We start from the raw sequence: 21,379 nt of genomic DNA on the forward strand, positions 1-21,379 counted from the left end.
ATATCATAAAAATGAGAGATGAAACTTCATGACTGACACATCTCATTCCTAGAGCCGTTGGAAGAAATGTGTCAAGGTTGGAGCTTGGGAATTCCTGTATTTAAGTAGTAGAAAGGTGAAGTAAAAGTACCCTATGTCCTGTGGTTTTACTTGGACCTTCAGAAAAATAATCATTTTGATGTGCTTATGGAAACTATCAAAGATTTCTGTGTAACTCTCATCTGTTGTATCTCTACCTGTGGTATTATGCTAGTTGCATATCATATATACTAATAGCGACTTCATTCTCAGAGTCCCTTCCCTTATGTAGCCAAAATGACACCATCCACACACAAAGGGAGATATTAGCAGGCTGCAGTTAACCCCACAGTTTGTAGAAGTGTTAAAAATAACTTATGGGGAGAAAAAACGCTAAAGGGCAGGGAGAATCCCCAAAATAGCAGAGCCTGAGCAGGAGCACTCTGCAAATAACAGTTGTAGTAACTGAACTGTATTCTCTTTCCGCCTGCTCACTCAGATTGGAAGATTGTTGACCAAGAGTCAATCTACACATTACTTGGAATAGACTTAATAGTGGTAGAATTTTGAACTGTGGCACCTCTGACTGCAAAAGGGAGATCACACTTTTGACTTGGTCACCCAGTGAACAATCTCTCTCTCTCTAGATATGGTAAACGAGTACTTCAGCAAGAATGCTACACTAAACCTTTTTTTAAAAAACCAACGTGGAGGATCATTCAGAAATATGACACCCGTCCACCCACGCCTGTTGCCTGAAGTGTTGTTATGATCTGGAATACTGCAGTCTCAAGTCTATGATCTTATTATGCATATAATGTGTAGATCAGCTGCTAGAGGATTTTTACAAGTAGAGAGGCCAAATAAAATGGCTGTCTCAATTATCCTCTCACTGTTGTTGTGCTTTAACCTTTGACACACTGCTGGTCCCTGGTTTTATGATATTAACTAGTTTCTATTTAGAGTTGTGAACAGTTCTTGGTAAGATGCATTAGAAGAAACAGTTTCTGTCTGCAATTTGTTCAGCTTCGGCAGGTATGTGCCACAGAATAGCTATTATCAGGGTAATCGCCCTTCTTTCTTTAGTGGTTGTAGAGCTTGAACATATTGGTGTGTTTCACTCAGTTAGTCTTGCCCAAGGAGTTAATGGATTACAGTAATTACTTCAGTCATCTCTGTTTTGATAATGTTCCTTGGTGCATCATTCTAATGCTGATTAATGGAGCTCTAGAGAGCTCTCAGCAGTGAGCGTGTGAGGGGTGGGCAGCAAGGAGGACGCCGCTCTTTCAAGTCTGGGTCCTGAGAAGTGCTCAAGGAGGTGGGAACTGGTGCAGAATACAAGCTGCACATGTCTCAAGGCAATGAGTAATAGAATTTTGCGGCTAATTATAATCTGAGGGAAAGAAGCCCCGTTGTGTAATGGCTTCCACACTTCATATTTTATGGAGTGTAACTGCATACCTCTAAAAGCTTCATGCATTGCACAGCAACAATTCCAAAGTTATCTGTGGTGGCAGAGAGAAGGCGTAAGTCTGTTGTCAGAACTGAACACTTGGTGTCAAAGGGCTTTACTTTAAAAAAACAGTACCATGCTGTTGGCATACTGACAGAAATTGTCAATCCATGTGGTCTTCTATATCTAATAAACAATATCCCCATTTGTAGATGCTGGGATGGATGAAGACTTAGTCATATTTACTTAGAATAGATCAGTTGAAATCAATGAAACTTAAAATTGTCATGACTAAGAAGTCCCACTGATTTCAGAGTGTCTACTCTAAATATGACTAAGGCTAGTTCCAACCTTTGGTTTCTAATTTGAATAATAATATGAGAGCTGGTGCAGTGCAGTGGCTGTGAGCGCACACTGTGAGCTAGGAAATCATTGATTCAACTGACCTCAGCCATAAATTCACTAGGTAGCCTTAGGCAAGCCTCCCTTTCTCTGTCTTCCATCTGTAAAATGGAGATAATAATACTTGATTATTGTTATTGCAATAACAAATGTGAAGTGATTTGAATATTCAAAAAAGATCTCTGTGCATGCCACTTCTGTTTCTGTTTCTTTAAGTACCTTTCAAACAATTGTGTTTTTGTAACCTTTGTAGCCATCGCCACCATGTGCTCCATGATCAAGATGTTGACAAGCGGACCTGTGTTCCTATGAATCACCTCTGGGAGCAGCAGGCCCCTTACACTGTTTGCAATAGCTCTCTTTCAGAATATGGGGTCTTAGGTAAGTTTTAGGTTGATTGTGGGCCTTGAGATTACATGGAATTATGGAGCTTTGTTAATTAGGGTCAATTGTGTTTTGAGTTTACCTGAATGTATACACTGCATTTTGTATTAGTTTTTTTTTTTTAAAAAAAACCCCAAACCAAACATATCTTGCATGTGAAGTTATCAGATATGGGTCACTTTACAGTAGACCTCTTGGGATCCTAGTTGTGCTGCTACATAAAATATAAAGTCTAGCTTTCTTTCCATCAGCCTCACAGAAAAGGAGTTTTTAACAATCATTATTGCGATTTGAATGTAAAATGTAGCAAGGAGTGACTTAGCAGAGCACCATCATCTATATAAGAATACAGTAGTGTACAGTTTATTACTCGAGTTCTATCAGACTAATTTTGCTCATTTTTGTTTTAAACTGAAGCTTGAGCAGTGCAGATACAAAAAAATATGAAACTTCAAAAAAAATAAAATCAAAACTCAAGCTTTGGGTATCTCAGGAAAGAAGGAGGGAGAGGGATGAGGCAAGGGGGAGGTAAATGCATATCCCCCAGCACTGTGCATATAAAGTTAACATGTGACACAGTGTGCATATGCACGTGTCATAATGCTTCCTCCTGTGAGCTCTGAGAGTGCTGGGCCAATGAATGGACAGGCACAGAATGTTGGGAAAGGGGCTGAAGAAAAAGTCAGTTGGTCCTAGTTAGAGGAGGAGGAAGAGAAGAGAAAGAGCTGACAGGACACTGGAGGGAGAAGAGAGAGAAAAATCATACTTCATGTGTTTTCAACTTCAAGGTTCAAGAAATGGTTAGCGATCTTTTTAAAAAGAACTACTAGCCCCTATGGTGACATGGAATTTGCACTTAATAGCCACCAGGAAGTATTTTTATGTATATATAGCATCTAGAACCAGTTAGGGTGTTGGACTAGGACTGGAAAGATCCAGGTTCAAAACCCCACTTAGCCTTGATGCTCACTGGATGGCCTTGGGCCAGTCATACTCTCTCACCTATCTCTCAAGGTTGTTGTAAGGACAACATGGAGAGAGGGAGAACCATGTCTGCCGCCTTGAGCTCCTCGGAAGAAAGGTGGGAAAAAGACAGCTAAAATATTTTGTGGTGGGAAACATTGTTCTAATAGTGAAGAATAGCTTAACACAGCAGAATTGAAATGGGTCTTATGTGGAATATGCATCTTATCTTACTTTACATTTGTTACTTCAAGTAAAAAAATGGTATTTATATTGAAGTTGAAAGTGGGCTCCTCACTGATAAAAACCTCCTGGATTTTTTTCATTTGTTTCAGCACCAGTTGCTTAATTATCAGGGGTGGTGAAAATCTAAGGATTAAAGTCTCTACTTTCCTTCTGATTGATTTTTAATAGTAACTATGGAAGGAAATTTGGCTGTGAACAATTCCCATCTTTTATGAGTTACCACTGCGAGAGAGGAAGGAATTATTATTAATAGGTGTGAAGGTTTGTGAGACCAGTGTGTGTAGTTTTCTGTAATAGATAGACTAATAACATTTTAGCCGAGTATTCCTGCATCATGCTTTATACTAGTTTGGTTTTTTTACTTTCATCCCATCTTCCCAGTCAAGTAAACACAGCTATGATAAAAGAGCAGAATTAAACACCAGACCTGAACTTGTGCTCACATAAACAAACAAAATGACTCCTAATCAGTTTGGGAATTCCCATTAGTATTCTTTTGGATAGGAGCTAATTAAGTAAAAATGAATTGAATAGCCCTGCATGATGGAGCTCCAAATTGTTTTTCTGGCAGGTGCAGAAGCTGAGAGTTGGCACCTGTTCAGAGCTGTGAGCCCAGTGCTGAGTTATTATTGAATCACTAAGGAGCACCAAGTGTATAATAGTTCCACTGAAATGTTATTCTGGCTGGGAATTTGCCACAGGGATAAAACCACTACATCCTAGTAGCCCTATAGTGTAAAAGAGCATTTCTGAGAAAGGGAAGAGTGTATGTTGAAGATACTGAAAATTGTTCGGCTGCTGTCCTTGTTCTCTTTCACTATAGGACTTATATTTGTAATCTAATGATGGGACTTCTATAGACAGTGTTAACCTTTTACTTTGCCACTCACCTACCTGCCCATTCTAAAGAGAAGCTGCTTCTGTGCAAATGCATGTACAGTGACAAACCCTATGTAAAACCACAATAGCAGTGTTTAGCATATAGCTCAGCTACATAGGAGCTGAGTGTGTGTGCTGTCCTCTCCCTACCAACATTAAAGGGCTGCTTAAATGCTAGGTGGGGGGAGAACTTCTATATTATGTCCCTGTATCTTATCTTTATGTAGTTTTCACTGCAGACTCTTGACTCTCCCTCTCTTGGTCACCAACATGATGCCCGTGGACATCTCCTGCAGTACCTGTCAGGTTTTTTTAAACTGGGTTTTTAAAAATATTTTAAATTACAAATTAATTGGGAGGCTGATCCCCAGTGCCATCCTTAGAAAATAAAAATGACTGATGGCTGCAGTCCAGTGCATTGTTTTGAAGCACCTTGTCTACTCAGAAAAATGGAAGCTGTTTGTTATTGTTGTTGGTGGTGGTAGGGAGCATCCTAGATCTAGAGGGGATGGCTGGGAGTATTTTGCCTGTTTTGGGGGGTGGAGAGGGCAGGGTGCCTTTTCCCCAAATGTGTGTTATCTAGCTTGTTTTTTTGTTTGGGTGTTGTGTAGGTTTGCCTGTTTTTTAGTGTGTATGCATATGGTGTGTGTTTTGCTTGGAGTGTGTGAGTATAACCCTGTTCAGACGACACACTAAGCCACGGTGGTTAAATATTTTGACCTAAACGTTAGGCTTAGCATGGCTTAGCGTGTTGTGTGAACCTTTCCTAACCATGGGGTCTAAATAGCCATGGTTTAAATACATTCACTAACCATTTGCTGGAAAAGGATTAATGGCCTAACGATGGATTAGCAAGGGGTCTGAACAGACCCTATGTGTGTAGTGTGAGTTTGCCTATGTTTGTGTATCTGTGTAGTGTGTGCGTTTTGTCTGGTGTCTGTGTTTCTCTGAGCATCACCAATTTAACTTCTATGAAATTGGTATTTTATTCTACTTTGTAAGAGCAAGTATGTGATTTGGCATTTGGTACTCAGTTTCTCGGTCATTACTTGTCTGTGAACCTCAGTTTACCTTCTGTGAAATGGGTATTGGTGCAGAAAAATGTGGGTTCAAAAGAGTGGTTTTGTGTTTTGGAATTCTGCACCCACTCTTTTCTGTTCTTAGGTCCTTGGGCATATTACTTTTCATTTATCTACACTAGTTTGCCTTTTGGGAATGGGTGTTTTGTGACTGGCTATGCCCATGATGGCAATTATTTGTGACTGAACAAACCCCCCTTCATGGCAGCTATTTTGTGGGAGTGCCCATGACATGCACTCAACATGTGCCCACTGGCCCAAAAAGGTTGGGGATCTCTACAGTAGTTCCACTTGTATTCAGATCCTATAGCTTGCCTTTGTATTAAACTACGTGATGGTTGAGTATTCTCTCATTTCTAGAATGAAATAATAAACCCATTGATGCTAGAAGAGGAAACTGGTGGCAAGGAGGGAGAGAGGACAAATAGTCATGTAAGCAGAGCAGAAGGCTGGCCTTCGTAACTTATTTACACAGCTAGATAAGTTATTCTTTTCGTTGGTGAGAACACTAGTTGACCATTTTTGTCACAATTAGAAACCAATGGGGAGAAGGAAGCAGTATCATCTTGTTCAGACAGAGGAAAGAATTTGTAACAAGCTTGAAGTCTGATCCTCAAAGTTATCTGCTGGTACAAACTGTTCAAATCACTGGAGCTTCCACCAATGGAGTCCCATGAACAGTGTACCTGAATGTGTTTTGCTGAGGTAGCAAAACCAGCTCCTGTGTTAAATATTAAGCTCCCCATCTAGATCTCTTAGTTCTTCTTCATGGTCTCTGTGCATCACACATATGGGCTCTGTGCCTGCGCGGGGCCAGCTTCGGAACCTTCTACAGCTGAAAACCTTTTTAGGCGGGAACCCCTCCCCCACCGAGCATGCTCAGGGGTTCCCGCCTAACTTCCCAGTTCTCTTCAACCGCCTGTGGGTCAACAGCTTGTTGGAGACTTCTGTGGTAGATATTTACCTCAGCTGAAAAACCTATCGTTTTTTCTCATACTTTCTCTTACCTCTCAGTTTTCTCTCTTTATCTATATAGTTAGTATATATATATAAAAAAATTATCTTGTTAGTAGTACAGTATTGTGCCTATGGCACACCAAGGACCATTTAAGAAGTGTTCTAATTGTGGTTCCAAAATATCACAAACGGATGGACACTCTTTATGTTTGCTTTGTCTGGGGGAGACTCATGTCGTGGAGTCTTGCGTTTTCTGCTTGAAGTTCTCAAGCCAAGCAAGGAAAAACCGCACTGATCGCCTACGAGCGATTCTTTGGGAAAAGGCTTTGGAGGCAGTAGATCGACCGAGGCAATCTCGAGTTTCTACATCTCCTCACAAAATGGAGACTATGCCCCAACCCACTCCGGCAAGGAGCGAGGCCTTAGCAGTTCCCCCCTCCTCCTCTCATTCCGCTTCGTCTAAAGCGGCCAAAAAGATATCTAAGAGAGCGAGAGAGCATGTTGGGTCCGAAGAACACCAAAAGAAGAAAAGCAAACTAAAATCAAAGGATGGAAAGAAAAAATCGGCAAAGCCAAATCCATCAATACCGAAGACTCCGGTACCGACGACTTCGATACTGAAGCGTTCCACGGCACCGAAGAGCCCGATATCGAGGCTTTCCATGCAAAAAACGCCTCCAATATCGGCAAGCCCGATACCGACACTTTCGGTACCGAGAGCCTTCTCGATACCGAGACGGGCAACTCTGCGTGGCCTTAACACCGCCACGAACGGAGCAAATACTAGTTTCCCCGGTATCGTCTCCTTTCAATATCATTACAGTACCGGCGGAACAGACAAGCGTAAGGGCATCAATCTCAGAAGGAGAGATTAGAGGCTCCTCGCAAGATCCTACACCGGCAGAAGGAGTTCCTATGTCTCCTCGATACCATCAAAATCAACAATTACCTTTCGATACTGATGGACATCGATACCGACAAGGACATGACTCGCGGCCGATGATTGATGCCGATATGCATCGGTACGGAGATATGCCACCTCCCGATACCGACGGCCGTCGGTACCGTCCCATATCTCCTTATGGATACATCCGGGATCGTTCACCGGTTTCAATTCACTCCAGTCAATACTACGACTACGGGGGCTACGTGCCGTCTTATCGGCAATTCTGTGAAACTCATCCATCACCTGACACCACCCACCTCCGGTAAGTCAGCTTGTTAATCGCCCATATGTGTGATGCACAGAGACCACGAAGAAGAAAGACAGGTTGCTTACCTGTAACTGTAGTTCTTCAAGTGGTCATCTGTGCAGTCACCCAACCCTCCCACCGTCCCCACTATGGTGTTATTTAAATTTGATCACCTGGTGGTTCTCCTCAGTGAGACTGTCTAGGCGGTTTCAGGAACTAGGGAGTTAGGCGGGAACCCCTGAGCATGCTCAGTGGACGGTGGGGGAGGGGTTCCCGCCTAAAAAGGTTTTCAGCTATAGAAGTTTCCGAAGCTGGCCCGCGCAGGCGCAGAGCCCATATGTGTGACTGCACAGATGACCACTCGAAGAACTACAGTTACAGGTAAGCAACCTGTCTATATTGATTTAGTAGATCTCTCTTATTCCTGTCTGCTTGCTAACTAGCAATGGTTTGTGATCTAATGGGGTTGGGTTGGAACTCTGCACCTGTACATCCAGAAGCTATTAGCAAGGTGCTAAATGAATGCTGCTGCACTGGTATTCCTGAAAACAATGATGAAATGACTGATTCCAACTCCTTATGCTGAGGTGTGACTGTGCTACCTATGACTACCTAGAGCCAGTGTGAGGCTAGAGTATTGGACTGGGAGTCACGAGATCCGGGTTCTAGTCCCCATTCAGCCATGGAAGCCCACTGGGTGTTTTGGGCCAGTCACAGACGCTTAGCCCAACCTACCTCACAGGGTTGTTGTTGTGAGGATAAAATGGAGAGGAGGAGGATTATGTACACCGCTTTGGGTACCTTAAGGAGGAAAAAGGGTGGGATATAAATGTAATAAATAAATATACCCTGTATTTTGAAAGAAACATGCATTCCAAAGATCAAATGAATACTATAGAGATCTGTCTGTTTAATCGTAGTGTTATGTCTTTCTAACAAATATTCAAGGCAACTTATTGCAGGTTAACCATAGATTACCAGGAGCTCCAGGGAGCTGCAGGGGGACCTTGTTCCCCTCAAGCACTGCATGTTACAGGCCTCCCATGTAAAGATGGAATGCCCTATCTGAGGTGGCTTAATATTCCCAAATAAAGAACGGCATTCCCTTTAGCAAGGTTCGACATCCTCGATGTCCTCCCCTCTAATTTATTTGTTGGAAGATACCTCAAAATTCCTCTAAAATAACAGGTATTGCCCCTGCAACAATACTGAGGTGGAGTTAATTTCTCATGTCCTTTTCCAATGTAGCTACTACCAAAGGGCAAGAAAGGATCTTCTTTATCCTGTCTTTCAATCCTTCCCAGGCTGCTCTACCAAGTCTCTCATAATCAATTTGCTACAAGGTACCAACATGCAAATCACAGTGCAGGTGGCCAAGTTTTTAAATTTGGCCATCTCTACCAGACTGCATATAATGAACTGTTCACCCTAAAACGGTATTTTACAAACCTTGTCTTATCCCTCATTTGTGTTTACATTTTCTCCTATACTTGTATTTAAATGATGTTTTAATGGTCTGTTGACTGCAAATAAAGAATTACTTAGGTCACTGCCATTTAGATTACTTCTCTAGACCGTGTTATACTTAGAATCTTACAGCTCTGTCATCCCCTTATTGATCTTCATTGGCATATATATTAATCGTAGGAGGAAATCTGTTCAATACTCTGAATAAGACATAATAGCAAAATGTGTGGTATGTTGTCATTCCAAAACACTGCCTTTTTGTGTTTTGTTTTAAATCCCTGCCCGAGAACTCTTGACTAATGGAAAGTCATGTTGAATTAAGCTGCAGCTTCATTTATGTTAATTGAAAGTCTCTTGCTATTTTTGACAGTCAAGCAACTTGCTGTCAGAGAGAGGTGGGGGGAGACAGCACAACATGATGTGCAAGCTGACACTGCTCCTCAACACCTCTGTGCCTGCCAGAGTGACACATGAAAGCAGAGGAAGCATCGAGGGTGGGGACTGATCACCACTTTCTTATCCGAAGATTCTGTTTTCTGAAGACCTCCAGACATATTGGCAGTATCATTGCAGTGCCCCTACAGACATTTACTGTGGAAATCACATGCTTAACCTATTAAATCCCAAATTATTTTAATTTAATGGACCAATTTGTTAGTTGAAACCATCAGGATTTGTTCTTTCCTTCTATACGCACATATCACCATCACATTGGTTTGGCCTTAAAACTAGCCCTTTTAGAGGTCAGGCTGCAAGACTCTTATGACTCTCTTAGAAGTGTGTGTGGTGTGTGTGTGAGAGAGAGTTATCCCCCCCTTTTGGAAATCATTTTGTTGCAGCCAGTTGCTACATATGTCTTCCACTTGTGGAAGTGTTTCTTAAAACAATTCATGTAAGTAAAACCATCATCCATTAGATGTGTTCAAGTTATAAATGTTCCTGCATGATAAAATTATTCAAAAGAATGACTTGTAGGACCTGCCCTGTGATTGAAGATGATAAGGGAGAATGCAGGTCTTCGTCTTGAACCAAGCCTTCCTCAACCTGGTGTGCTCCAGATGTTTTGCACTACAACTCCCATCAATCCTGACCATTGGCCATTTTGGCTGGAACTGATGGGAGTTGCACCAGGTTGAGGGAGACTTTTTCAAGCTTTAGCCATGAGTAGAACTCAGTGGTGTTTAACAGTTCATTGTTAGGGTGGAACAGCAGTTAAGGAAAAAGATGCATGTGTTGATTTGAAGAGGCAATTTAGAGGCGTAGGGTAATTGCCTAGGCTAGCTTTTAGCCAGAATATAAGTACTGAAATCTTTCATCCTATGTAGACTCCTGGAGGATCTTTGACTGAGATTAGTTTGGATTTCCATTTTTATTGGCACAATGTTCTAATAGAGCAGCATACGTGTGAATAAGCTTTGAGCAAATGAGCCATCTTGTGTGTTTTCTCATGCAAGTCACCCAATCAGTAGAAATAGTCTTTTAATGCTTGTTCAAAAATAGAACTGGACTCAAACCTATCTAGGAAAGCCTTTTTAGCTCCTCCTCCCTTTCTTTTAAAAAATACCTTAGGAAACTTACAGTACAAGCGTTACAAAAAATGTCCAATGCGTCAGCAGATGATAAAACAGCGTGACCATGGGTTTTAAAAAAGAAATTTCTCTTGTTGGAAATGCAGAATAAGTAATGGCAATATCTCAAATGAAAGACTGAAGGGCCAGTGCATAGGGTTTTCTAACAGTTTGGTGTAGAGAAACAGAACATATTCTGGAATTTACAGTTGGGCACTTCACAAAGGAAGCAGTTCATTGAAATATTTTTGTCAAGATCTGGCTAAACATCTTGAATAGAATTAGCATAAGGAATAGCTCATAAAAATTCACATCCTCTGCAAATGCAGCCTGTGTGTGCATTCATGTATGGACATTATAAGTGCCATATACCTGCTGTTCCTGCACATATTCAGACTATTCAGCATATTTGCCAGGCACCTGGAGTGGTTGTTTTTCCTTAATTGGAAAGTTTTTGTTTTGCCCTCACTTGGAGTCTATCCTGTAGGGAAAGTAAAGGCGCATATAACTTGGGCTTTTAGTTTCCTGCTTATGCTGTATTGTCAGAAGTGTGGATTCACAGTATCTATCTATTTATTTATTGCATTTTTATTCCACTTTTCACACAATTATTGTCTCCTAAGAAGCTCACATCAATAAAAAAGAGACTACAATTGAGGTTTTATGCTTAGGAACATGCCTGGATTATTATTCCAAGCCTTGTGCCTTTGTGAGGGTGAACGTGGCTTTACAGGATCTAGCCTGGAGCCTTGCAGTATATAGCTGCTAGGAAGATCTGTGAGGCAGGGGAGCTCAGAGTCTTAAGCAAGTTGGTTCATGGATTCTGCACAGGGTTCTTGATGTTCACACAGGTAGGTCTCCATTCTTGAGTTCAGAATCTTCTTCCCTATGGGGTTCATGGTTTCCTGTGCAGCTATCATCATGTGTTTGAAATGTGCAAACTTCCGGAGACATACTGCTGCCTTCGGTTCAGTGTTTGAGTTGCCACTTAGGACAGGATAAGTGTTTTCAGAAGTAAAAGAAATATAACATATTCTAAGCAGTAAACACATATCATTTCCCAGATGGAGCCTCTATGTGTAGGGCTGAATAGTCCAAGTAAAGCTTGGACATTATGCCAGCATCTCAGTTTCTTTGTTTATGTTATTTTTGGTTCTTTGCATATGAAGCATAATTTTGTTTTGACTGTCAGAATTGTGTCATGAGAAAAGTGTGCATTTTCTAGCCTATATTTTTCTATGGTAGAATAATGCTATGATTAAAGAGAATATATCATTAATATAAAAAGGCCTTATGGAATTAAATGTTTTTTGTAGAAATCTGCAATTGCCAAAAATTCTACCATATGCATGGTCATTAAAATTTAAGATTATAGTAATGGTGGATCTCTCTCTTTTTTTAGTGCCATGCATGTGAAGCATGCTTTGCCCATATTTATATACATTCTATGAAATAAACCAGGCCTCAAATAAATTCCCATAGGCACATTACCCCTGGATGGGCATCAGGCTGCAAGCTCCACAGTATAAATCACAAATGACAAGTACATGAGACCTGTCAGTGACTGCTTGCTGGTGGGTTTGAAGCAGTAGCCTACTGTGTGCAGAGCATACCAAGAGCCATGTTGTCCTCCGTTGGTCAGCAGGTGTTGCGGAGCTCATAAAACTTTCCTAATTAAAGGTACGAATGAAAGTTTTTATCACAGCTAGAAACTGAGTCCAGAGCTTCATTTCATGTTTATTAATAACTTCTCCCTAGGTTGCTCAGTATGTTAGCAAATCTTACTCTTTGGGGAACAATTATTCCTGCTACCTGGGTGTAGTATATTGAATAGGTAATCTTAAAAGCATGTATTATAATTAAATGCCCACCCACCCCTCTGTTTGCTTTCAGAAGACAGATATTTAATTGCCAAATTTAAAAATATTTCCCCATAATTACAGGTCATAGTACTTAGTTTGTAATATGTGCAAAATAACACTTAGGGTAATTCAGACAGCACAATTGTTGTGGGAAACAATGATATTTCCTGCAGCACACATGTAATTTGTGGACCTCATGTACTTCTGTCTGGCACTCAGACATGTATACATGGGTATTTGAAGATGTATGTGCACACATGGGTGATGTTATGTGTTATGTTGTGTTATGTGATGTGATGTGTTTGGTACTGCAAGCGATGTTACACCAGTGTTTTTTTTAAAAATAATTGTAAAATAGAGAGCTGCTCTCATTATTCAAGAGGTTGTAATTGCTTTAAATCCCAGACCTTTGCGTGTGTATATCTAATGACGTAGACATAGGAAATATTTCTTTTTACAACAGAGTGATTAAAATTCAACCATGTCATGAGTTTCTTAGGGTACAACCCTATGTCTACAGTAGGAGCGCTCTGATGGCAAGAATGCTCCAAAAATCCAATGTACTGCTGGCAGATGCTGAAGGAGCAGAAGAAGTGACAGAAACGATCTTAACCTCTCCGTCCTCTTTTGTGTTGCTGTTTTCACTAGATGCACTTTTGAGTTGCGGGGAAGAGAGCTGGGGGGCTTCAGGATTCTGCATATCTTTGGCGCCTCCCCTCCCTGTCCCCTTCCCCCTCATTTGCATCTTCACCCAAGGTTGTTGCAGTGTCAGAGAGGGAATTCTGGCCATCTCCGGGGATCATAGGATTGTGCCATTAGTAGCCTTCTCCATATAACAATCCACATTTAAATATCCAATTCTATATTCCACGCAGTTCAGCATTTGTTTTGTTAAATGTTGCATCCAGCTCTGCCTTTCTGCCGTTGGCCCCCTGCTAGCTTGTGCAACAAAAAAATCATAAAACATGTTTTTTCACTTATTTTATCCGTAAGCTACTTTCTCGTGCCCTAAAGCGCTCAAGTTGGCATATAACATACTAATGTACAATCAAACTGTAAATGTTAATCAGACTCTAATTTGAAAGCACAATTTAAAATCAATAATTTTAAAAAGTAAGGAACTGAGTCAGAAAAATCAGCCATGTGAAACATTTGACCTTTTTGACTATTTGGTAAATAAGATGAAAATTCTGCCAGCTGGAATAACTAAAGGTTCAACCTCAGCAATGAAGGGCATTTCTTTAGAATTATGGCATGATTGTCCTTTTTTGTTTTTATCATGTACATTTTCAGTCTTCAGTTTTTCCTGCAGGAAAAACAAATCTTGAAAATGTCTGCAAAATGCAACCACTGTAGCTGCAAGCACTCACCAGGGAGTGCTCCCAAAGGAACTATGTTTACCAGATGCTGGTGCATGCTTTGAAATGCTCCAATAAATAAATGTCTGTGAATTATGCACCCTGATTAAGGTTGGTGCACATTCCCTCCATACCCATTTCAGCTCCTGTGTTATTTCTTGAACTCTAGCCCTGCTGCCCAATACTCAGTTCCATCTCGCCTCCATCCAGTCCCATCACAGTTCCTTATGCTAAACTCCAAAGATTCCCTTGCCTCTGTTTTGCCAATGATTATCCTCTCTAGTCATTGAACCTCTTTTTTCCATACCTTTCCCTACCTTTTCTGCCTTGAGTCCTCCTGAATTAAAACTCCTTTGTTGTGCTTTTTTCAAATAGGTTCAATGAGCTACTGCTTTCTGGTTGTGTGACTACGGCCTGGTTCAGACAACATGCTAAACCATGCTGCTTAACCACGAAATGGTTAAGAGATTTTGTGGTTAAGTAGCATGGTTTAGGGTGTTGTCTGGACCAGGCCATTGTGGATCTCTTGTTTTTACACTCCATTCCATTTGATGCCTTATAAATTAGTCAGAGTGAGGAATGGAGTATGTGCAAGAGAGCGTGAATTCAACATTATGAAGAAAATTCAGTATTTTATGATTACTTACAAATACTTCTGTGCTTTATTTGTTTTATCACAATTCAGAACAAAAACAAAAATGTGGACTGTTGTATCCAATGGTTGTGGGAACAGAAGGGAATTCACACAAACCATCTTTTTCTTCCCCTCCTCTCCCTCTGCAGCCCCTGCACTCCCCCCACCACCCTGGAAAGCCCCTCTTAAGAGTTGGGCTCCCATCCTGAACAGGTGGGGCTATGTTTTGCAGGGGGAGGGGGAAAGTGCCTGAGATCAGGGGGAGGGACCTTGTCCATGCGGAGCTCTCCTGGTGTAAAGTTCCTCCATTTCATTTCAGGCAGTTTGAGTGGCTGGCTGGGAGGCTGCCCAGCCCTCTTCTTTTCTTTTTCCTCCTATAAATGCCTTTGGCCTACATGGGACTTAGAGGTATTTTGGAGAAAAGGAAGGAAGAGGGTGGGGCAGCTGCTGGCCTGCACTTCCATTCCCAGTGTGTCCAGCCATTGCCCAAGGTAAATTACAAGAAAAAAAATTGGGAGGGATAAGCCCCCCTTGCAGATAGCAAGGTAAGTGTCTAGGGGCACAGGAACACCCATGAGTGCAGCATATGAGACCCCAGCCATAGGACAGTATTACTGCATTCTCATGATTTAGACACCCACAAGTGCTTTTGTGGTGGCAGCAGCCACTCTCATCTCAGATCCACGGAGTGTGTAGTAACTGCAAACCTCCATGCCTAACAAAAGGGACAAAACCTGCCATGCTTAATAGCCATGGAAGTAAAGCATCAAGAATCTACATAGTTCTTTCTGCCAGCTTACTGGTCACACTGCTGTTGATGGTTCCGACCTCTTTAAAGGGAACAGAGATGAATGACTTGCTGGCTACCCAGTCAGTAAAACAGTAATTTTACAGATAAGCTGTGGGTTGGATCTAAAGAATTACACCGTTTTAAAAAAACAAAGCTTTTCTGAGAGTGGAAGATGACTTCTGTACATGGAAGTGTGCCTTTGGATCCAATGTAATATATTACATCTCATTAAAAGTAGGAACTGGAGCCCTTATTTTCAGATTTTTCGAGAATATGTGATCAGTCTGTCTCAGTAACCTCACTTAAGGATCTTCTATTGGAAATAATGCAATTTTATACAACCACATCGTGCCTTTAAATTATATTATGGTAGACATTCTGTTTATTTGTTTTCACTCCCTTTGGTGTTCGTTGATGATGAGGGCTACACGGCATCATTTAATGCTGATCTAGGTATGCTCTTTCCGATCTCATGGCCTATTTAAATGCATAGAGTTCAGGGAAGGGGGCAAGGGGAGAGTAAAAGAGGCATTTTGTCTAACAAGCACTTTACCCATATCTACATGGTAGTAGTAAAGAGAAATACCCTGGAGTTAAAGTAGGTCATTAAAAAAGAAACTAGGTTAATATTATATTTAATTATGTTTTCATGAAGTATCTGGCTCTGCTTGAAATCTCAAATTAAGGAATAGCACAACAAAGCAGCATTGTGATTATAGCTATTGTAGCAATTTGCTATTAATCTGCCTCAGCAGAGTTGCTGCACAAGAGCTGTGGTAGCCAGTTTATATTCCACAGTAGATTTTTGTTCCATTTTTAAAACCAATTATTTAATGCCCCAATTCCTGCCACAGAATTAAGATTTTGTTATATGGCTGTTCAGACTTCTTCCTATGGAGAGGAAAAATTCTTGTTCGGTTGCCAAGAGAGTCCCTCATAACCTTTCAAAGGGATGAGGTTGAGCTTGGCATATGACACGTTTTCGGAGCATGGGGATATCATCTTGTGTGGTCTTTTAATTGTGCTGTAAACTATCATCTGTTAAGTGCATGGTATGTTTTTCAATGTAGACACAATTCTTTTGGATAAGTATAGCATGCAACTAAGCAAAGATGGAATTTATTCCCAGAGCTGCAATTTGATTGATTTGTTGGTCCAGTTGAATATCTTCTCTCATCTATTATTATTATTATTTATTTATTTATATAGCACCATCAATGTACATGGTGTGCTGTACAGAGTAAAATAGTAAATAGCAAGACCCTGCCGCATAGGCTTACATTCTAATAAAATCATAATAAAACAATAAGGAGGGGAAGAGAATGCACCAAACAGGCACAGGGTAGGGTAAAACTAGCAGTATAAAGTCAGAACAAAATCAAGTTTTAAAAGCTTTAGGAAAAAGAAACGTTTTTAGCTGAGCTTTAAAAGCTGCGATTGAACTTGTAGTTCTCAAATGTTCTGGAAGAGCGTTCCAGGCGTAAGGGGCAGCAGAAGAAAATGGACGAAGCCGAGCAAGGGAAGTAGAGACCCTTGGGCAGGTGAGAAACATGGCATCAGAGGAGCGAAGAGCACGAGCGGGGGAATAGTGTGAGATGAGAGAGGAAAGATAGGAAGGAGCTAGACAGTGAAAAGCTTTGTAGGTCAACAGGAGAAGTTTATATTGGATTCTGAAGTGAATTGGAAGCCAGTGAAGAGATTTCAGAAGTGGAGTAACATGGTCAGAGCGGCGAGCCAAGAAGATGATCTTAGCAGCAGAGTGGTGAACAGAAACCAACGGACTGATGTGAGAAGAAGGAAGTTTAATACATTGGCTTAAAGTATGAGTCATAGTCTTTCATTCAGTTCTTCCCTCTGTCATTAACTCACTAAGAGTCTTTAGGCAAACCACTGTTCTCTCAAACTCTGCCTCCCATTTGCAATATGGGGTTATTTATTTATTTATTTATTTATTAATCCAGTCACTTCTTATTCTTTCCATTTTCTCCAATGGAGAAATGGATTCTTAATTGTCAACAATGTATCATCTGCAAACATATTTATTTCTATTGGACAAAATCAGAGATGATGTTATTTAATTATAATAAAAAAGAAGGGAAAGATTAGGAAAGTAAAGAGAAGAATATGAAAATTAAAGAAATAATTAAATATTTGGGAATCAAACTTACAAAAAATTTAGAGGATTTAGAAAAGGAAAATTTAAATAATTTGAAAAAAGAAGTTATGGGTAAATTAGAAAAATATAAAAGGCTAAATTTATCTTGGTTTGGAAGAATAGCTTTAGTAAAAATGAGGATTTTACCAAAGGTAAAATTTTTATTTAGAATGTTACCAATAAGAATATCTGAAAAAGAATTAAAAAGTTGGCAAAATATATTAAATAATTTTTGCAATGGTGATAGGAAAGCGAGAATAAATAAAAAAAGTTGGTATATAATGCAAAAAATAGGAGGGTTAGGACTCCCAAATTTAAAACTATATTACGTAGCTAATAGGTTGAGACATGTAGTAGAAAGCATGATAGGATTAGGAGATTTAAGTTGGTTGGAGGATAGAAAGGGAGAAGATAAAGAATGGAAATTAGAAAATATATTTTTCAGAGAATATACCAAAAAATGGGGGGAAGAAATAGAGAACCTCCTTTTAAAAAATCACTGGGAAATATGGCGTGTATACAAAAAGGACTTACTTCCAAGTATGTCCCCAATAACACCAGTGATAATGTTGCGGAATTTTCCAGGAAACTTAAAAGATATGTTGGGGGGAAAATTAATAGAGAGGAATGTAACGAAGCTAAAAGATTGGCTAGGAAAGATGAATACTCGAGAAGAATTAGTGGAGAGACTAAAAGAGAAAAATTTATCGTGGTTAAATTATTTTCAATTAGAACAATGGACAAAGAAATGGCTAAAGGATAACGGAGAGTGTAAAGTGATTATGAAATTTGAGGAGCTGATCTTAAAAAAAATGGCGAAAGGGGGAAATAAAGTTATAAAAGGATTAACGAGTGAAATATATAGAATACTAATTGGGAAGGGGGAGACAGTAAGTATGGGTAAGATCATTTGGGAAACTGACGTGAAGGTACAAATAGGGCAACAGATGGGAGGGAATATGGAAACAAAGAGTGTTGAGAAATATGTCTGTGAGGATAAAAGAAAATTATTATAAGATTGTATGGAGGTGGTATCTAACCCCAGTGAGATTAAATAAAATAAATAAGTTGAACTCAGCAAATTGTTGGAGAAGTTATAAAAAAAAAAGGAACGTATTTACATATGTGGTGGGAATGTGAATTTGTTCAAAAATTGTGGAAAATGGTGTTTAATGAGATAAAAGAAATTGTAGGAATCGAGATTGAAGAGACACCTATAGTGGCATTGTTATCATTATATGGAGAATTAAACAATTTAAACATTTGAATTTCATGAAACAGAACATTTTCTATAAGCGTGCAAAGTTGCAAAACATGAAAATTTCAAAACGTGTCCACAATTTTGGCCACCACTGTAATTTCAAAAGGTTACAAACACGTATGAGACACTCTGATGTCCTTTCATCTAGATTTTTAGGAGCACAGGGTGGAGGGCACTAACAAGGGATGAGGGAGGATGGCGGCAGCACTAGTGAGATCGCTAGGAGCAGCAGGAGTTTTTGCTGCTCTTGCCAGGCAGATTTCTAGCCGTTCCTGGCAACTTCACAATGAAGTAAGCATGCCAAGTTTGGATGTCATGACAAGCCACCCTGAGACAACCCACCATGGTTTATCATGTCATGCAAACTAGATCACTATCTCAATTTACTTTATCTTTATCATGTACACTGATGGTGCTATATAAATAAACAGCAGTACTACTCAACGCTGATCCAATCAAATGCTAGGCATCCTCAGCGGCTCTTTGCGTCCTTCAATTCTCTTCTGAAGCCTAATCCGCCATCTCTCCCCGCCTCTCTGTCTGCTAATAACTTTGCCTCTTTTTTCAATGCTAAAATCCAAACTATCCGCTCTGATCTGGCCAGCTCTGCTCCTCTTCCAGTTCCTGTTCCTCGTCTGTCAGCTCCTCCTGCAAATTTCTCTGCGTTTTCTTCGGTCTCTGCGGATGAACTGTCTACAATACTGCGCTCTTCGAAGCCTTCCACTTGTTCTCGTGATCCGATTCCTTCTCGCGTCTTTATTAATCTTATTCCTGCTATCCTCCCTTCCTTGCTACATATTATTAATCTTTCTCTGTCCTCTGGTTCATTTCCTTCTGCTTTTAAACATGCTACAGTCTCTCCCATTCTCAAGAAACCTACTCTTGATAGGCTATCTCTATCTAACTACCGACCTGTCTCTTTGTTGCCGTTTGTTTCAAAGATCCTGGAGCGTGCGGTCTACTCTCGCTGTCTTGACTTTCTTTCTAGTAACTCTGCTTTGGATCCATTTCAATCTGGATTCCGTCCTCTGCATTCCACCGAAACAGCCCTTACTAAGATCACCAATGATCTCCTTACTGCCAAGTCTAAAGGCCATTATTCCGTTCTTATTGATCTAACTGCAGCCTTTGACACGGTTGATCATGATCTTCTCTTAGATTCCCTTCATGACCTTGGATTTTGTGGCTCTGTCTATAACTGGTTTGCCTCCTATCTAGCGGGTCGCTCTTTCAGCGTGTTGGCTAATGGCAGCTCGTCTTCCTCCTTTCCCCTTTCAGTAGGGGTTCCGCAAGGCTCGGTGCTTGGCCCGTTGTTGTTTTCCTTATACATGTTGCCCTTGGGCAAGCTTATTCAATCTCATGGCCTCCAATATCATCTGTACGCCGATGATACACAACTATATCTGTCATCTCCGGAACTTTCTCCTGATGTTCACGATCGTATCTCGGCATGTCTTTCAGATATCTCAGCTTGGCTGCTTCATCGTCGCTTGAAGCTTAACATGGCAAAGACTGAATTGCTTGTTTTTCCTCCTAAACCTTCTCCTCATCTCTCATTCTCTCTTACTGTCAATGATGTTACGCTTACTCCGGTCAAGGAAGCTCGTAGCCTTGGCTTTATCTTCGACTCCTCGCTCTCCTTTATTCCTCATATTGAGGCAGTAGCTAAATCTTGTAGATTTTTCCTGTATAATATTGCCAGGATTCGATCATTTTTGTCTGTCTCTTCTGCCAAGACGCTTGTTCATGCACTGGTTATTTCACGGTTGGACTACTGCAACCTTCTTCTCTCTGGCCTTCCTTCTTCTCACATCAGTCCGTTGGTTTCTGTTCACCACTCTGCCGCAAAGATCATCTTCTTGGCTCGCCGCTCCGACCATGTTACTCCGCTTCTGAAATCTCTTCATTGGCTTCCAATTCACTTCAGAATCCAATATAAACTTCTCCTGTTAACCTTCAAAGCTTTTCACGGTCTAGCTCCTTCCTATCTCTCCTCTCTCATCTCACACTATTGCCCCGCTCGTGCTCTTCGCTCCTCTGATGCCATGTTTCTCGCCTGCCCAAGGGCCTCTACTTCCCTTGCTCGGCTTCGTCCATTTTCGTCTGCTGCCCCTTACGCCTGGAACGCTCTTCCAGAACATTTGAGAACTACAAGTTCAACCACAGCTTTTAAAGCTCAACTAAAAACTTTTCTTTTTCCTAAAGCTTTTAAAACTTGATGTTGTGCAGACTTCTACTGTTACTTTCTACTGTTAGTTTTTCCCTACCCTGTGCCTGCTTACCCTACCCTGTACCTGTTTGCATTCTCTTCCCCTCCTTATTGTTTTACTATGATTTTATTAGATTGTAAGCCTATGCAGCAGGGTCTTGCTATTTACTGTTTTACTCTGTACAGCACCATGTACATTGATGGTGCTATATAAATAAATAATAATAATAATAATAATAATAATAATAATAATAAATAATGATCTTCTGATACCAGATTGTAACTCATCTTCATAAATTGTACTCACTATATGTAATTAGCATAGATATAGCAGAAAAAAGATGCGCTAATATTTCTTTTCCCTTCTGCTTAGGTTTTGAGCTTGGCTTTGCTATGTCAAGTCCCAATGCACTGGTGTGCTGGGAGGCTCAGTTTGGTGATTTTCACAATACAGCACAGTGCATAATAGACCAATTTATCAGCTCGGGACAGGCCAAATGG

At 40.5% G+C, this 21,379-nt stretch overlaps 1 protein-coding gene across 1 annotated transcript in view; it reads left to right on the top strand.

The window, feature by feature from the left end:
* The window catches only part of OGDHL (oxoglutarate dehydrogenase L), a 66,232-nt gene that overhangs the window by 34,220 nt on the left and 10,633 nt on the right, over positions 1 to 21,379 (top strand). Inside the window, exons 15-16 of the mRNA XM_063133136.1 lie at positions 2,127 to 2,254; positions 21,252 to 21,379. The exon at positions 21,252 to 21,379 is cut by the window's right edge and continues 51 nt beyond it. Coding sequence (XP_062989206.1) covers positions 2,127 to 2,254; positions 21,252 to 21,379 — 256 coding nt within the window. The remainder of the gene's footprint in view (positions 1 to 2,126; positions 2,255 to 21,251) is intronic.

This window comes from Elgaria multicarinata, chromosome 8 (genome assembly GCF_023053635.1).
Source record: "Elgaria multicarinata webbii isolate HBS135686 ecotype San Diego chromosome 8, rElgMul1.1.pri, whole genome shotgun sequence".
In the NCBI taxonomy this organism is placed as follows: domain Eukaryota; kingdom Metazoa; phylum Chordata; class Lepidosauria; order Squamata; family Anguidae; genus Elgaria; species Elgaria multicarinata.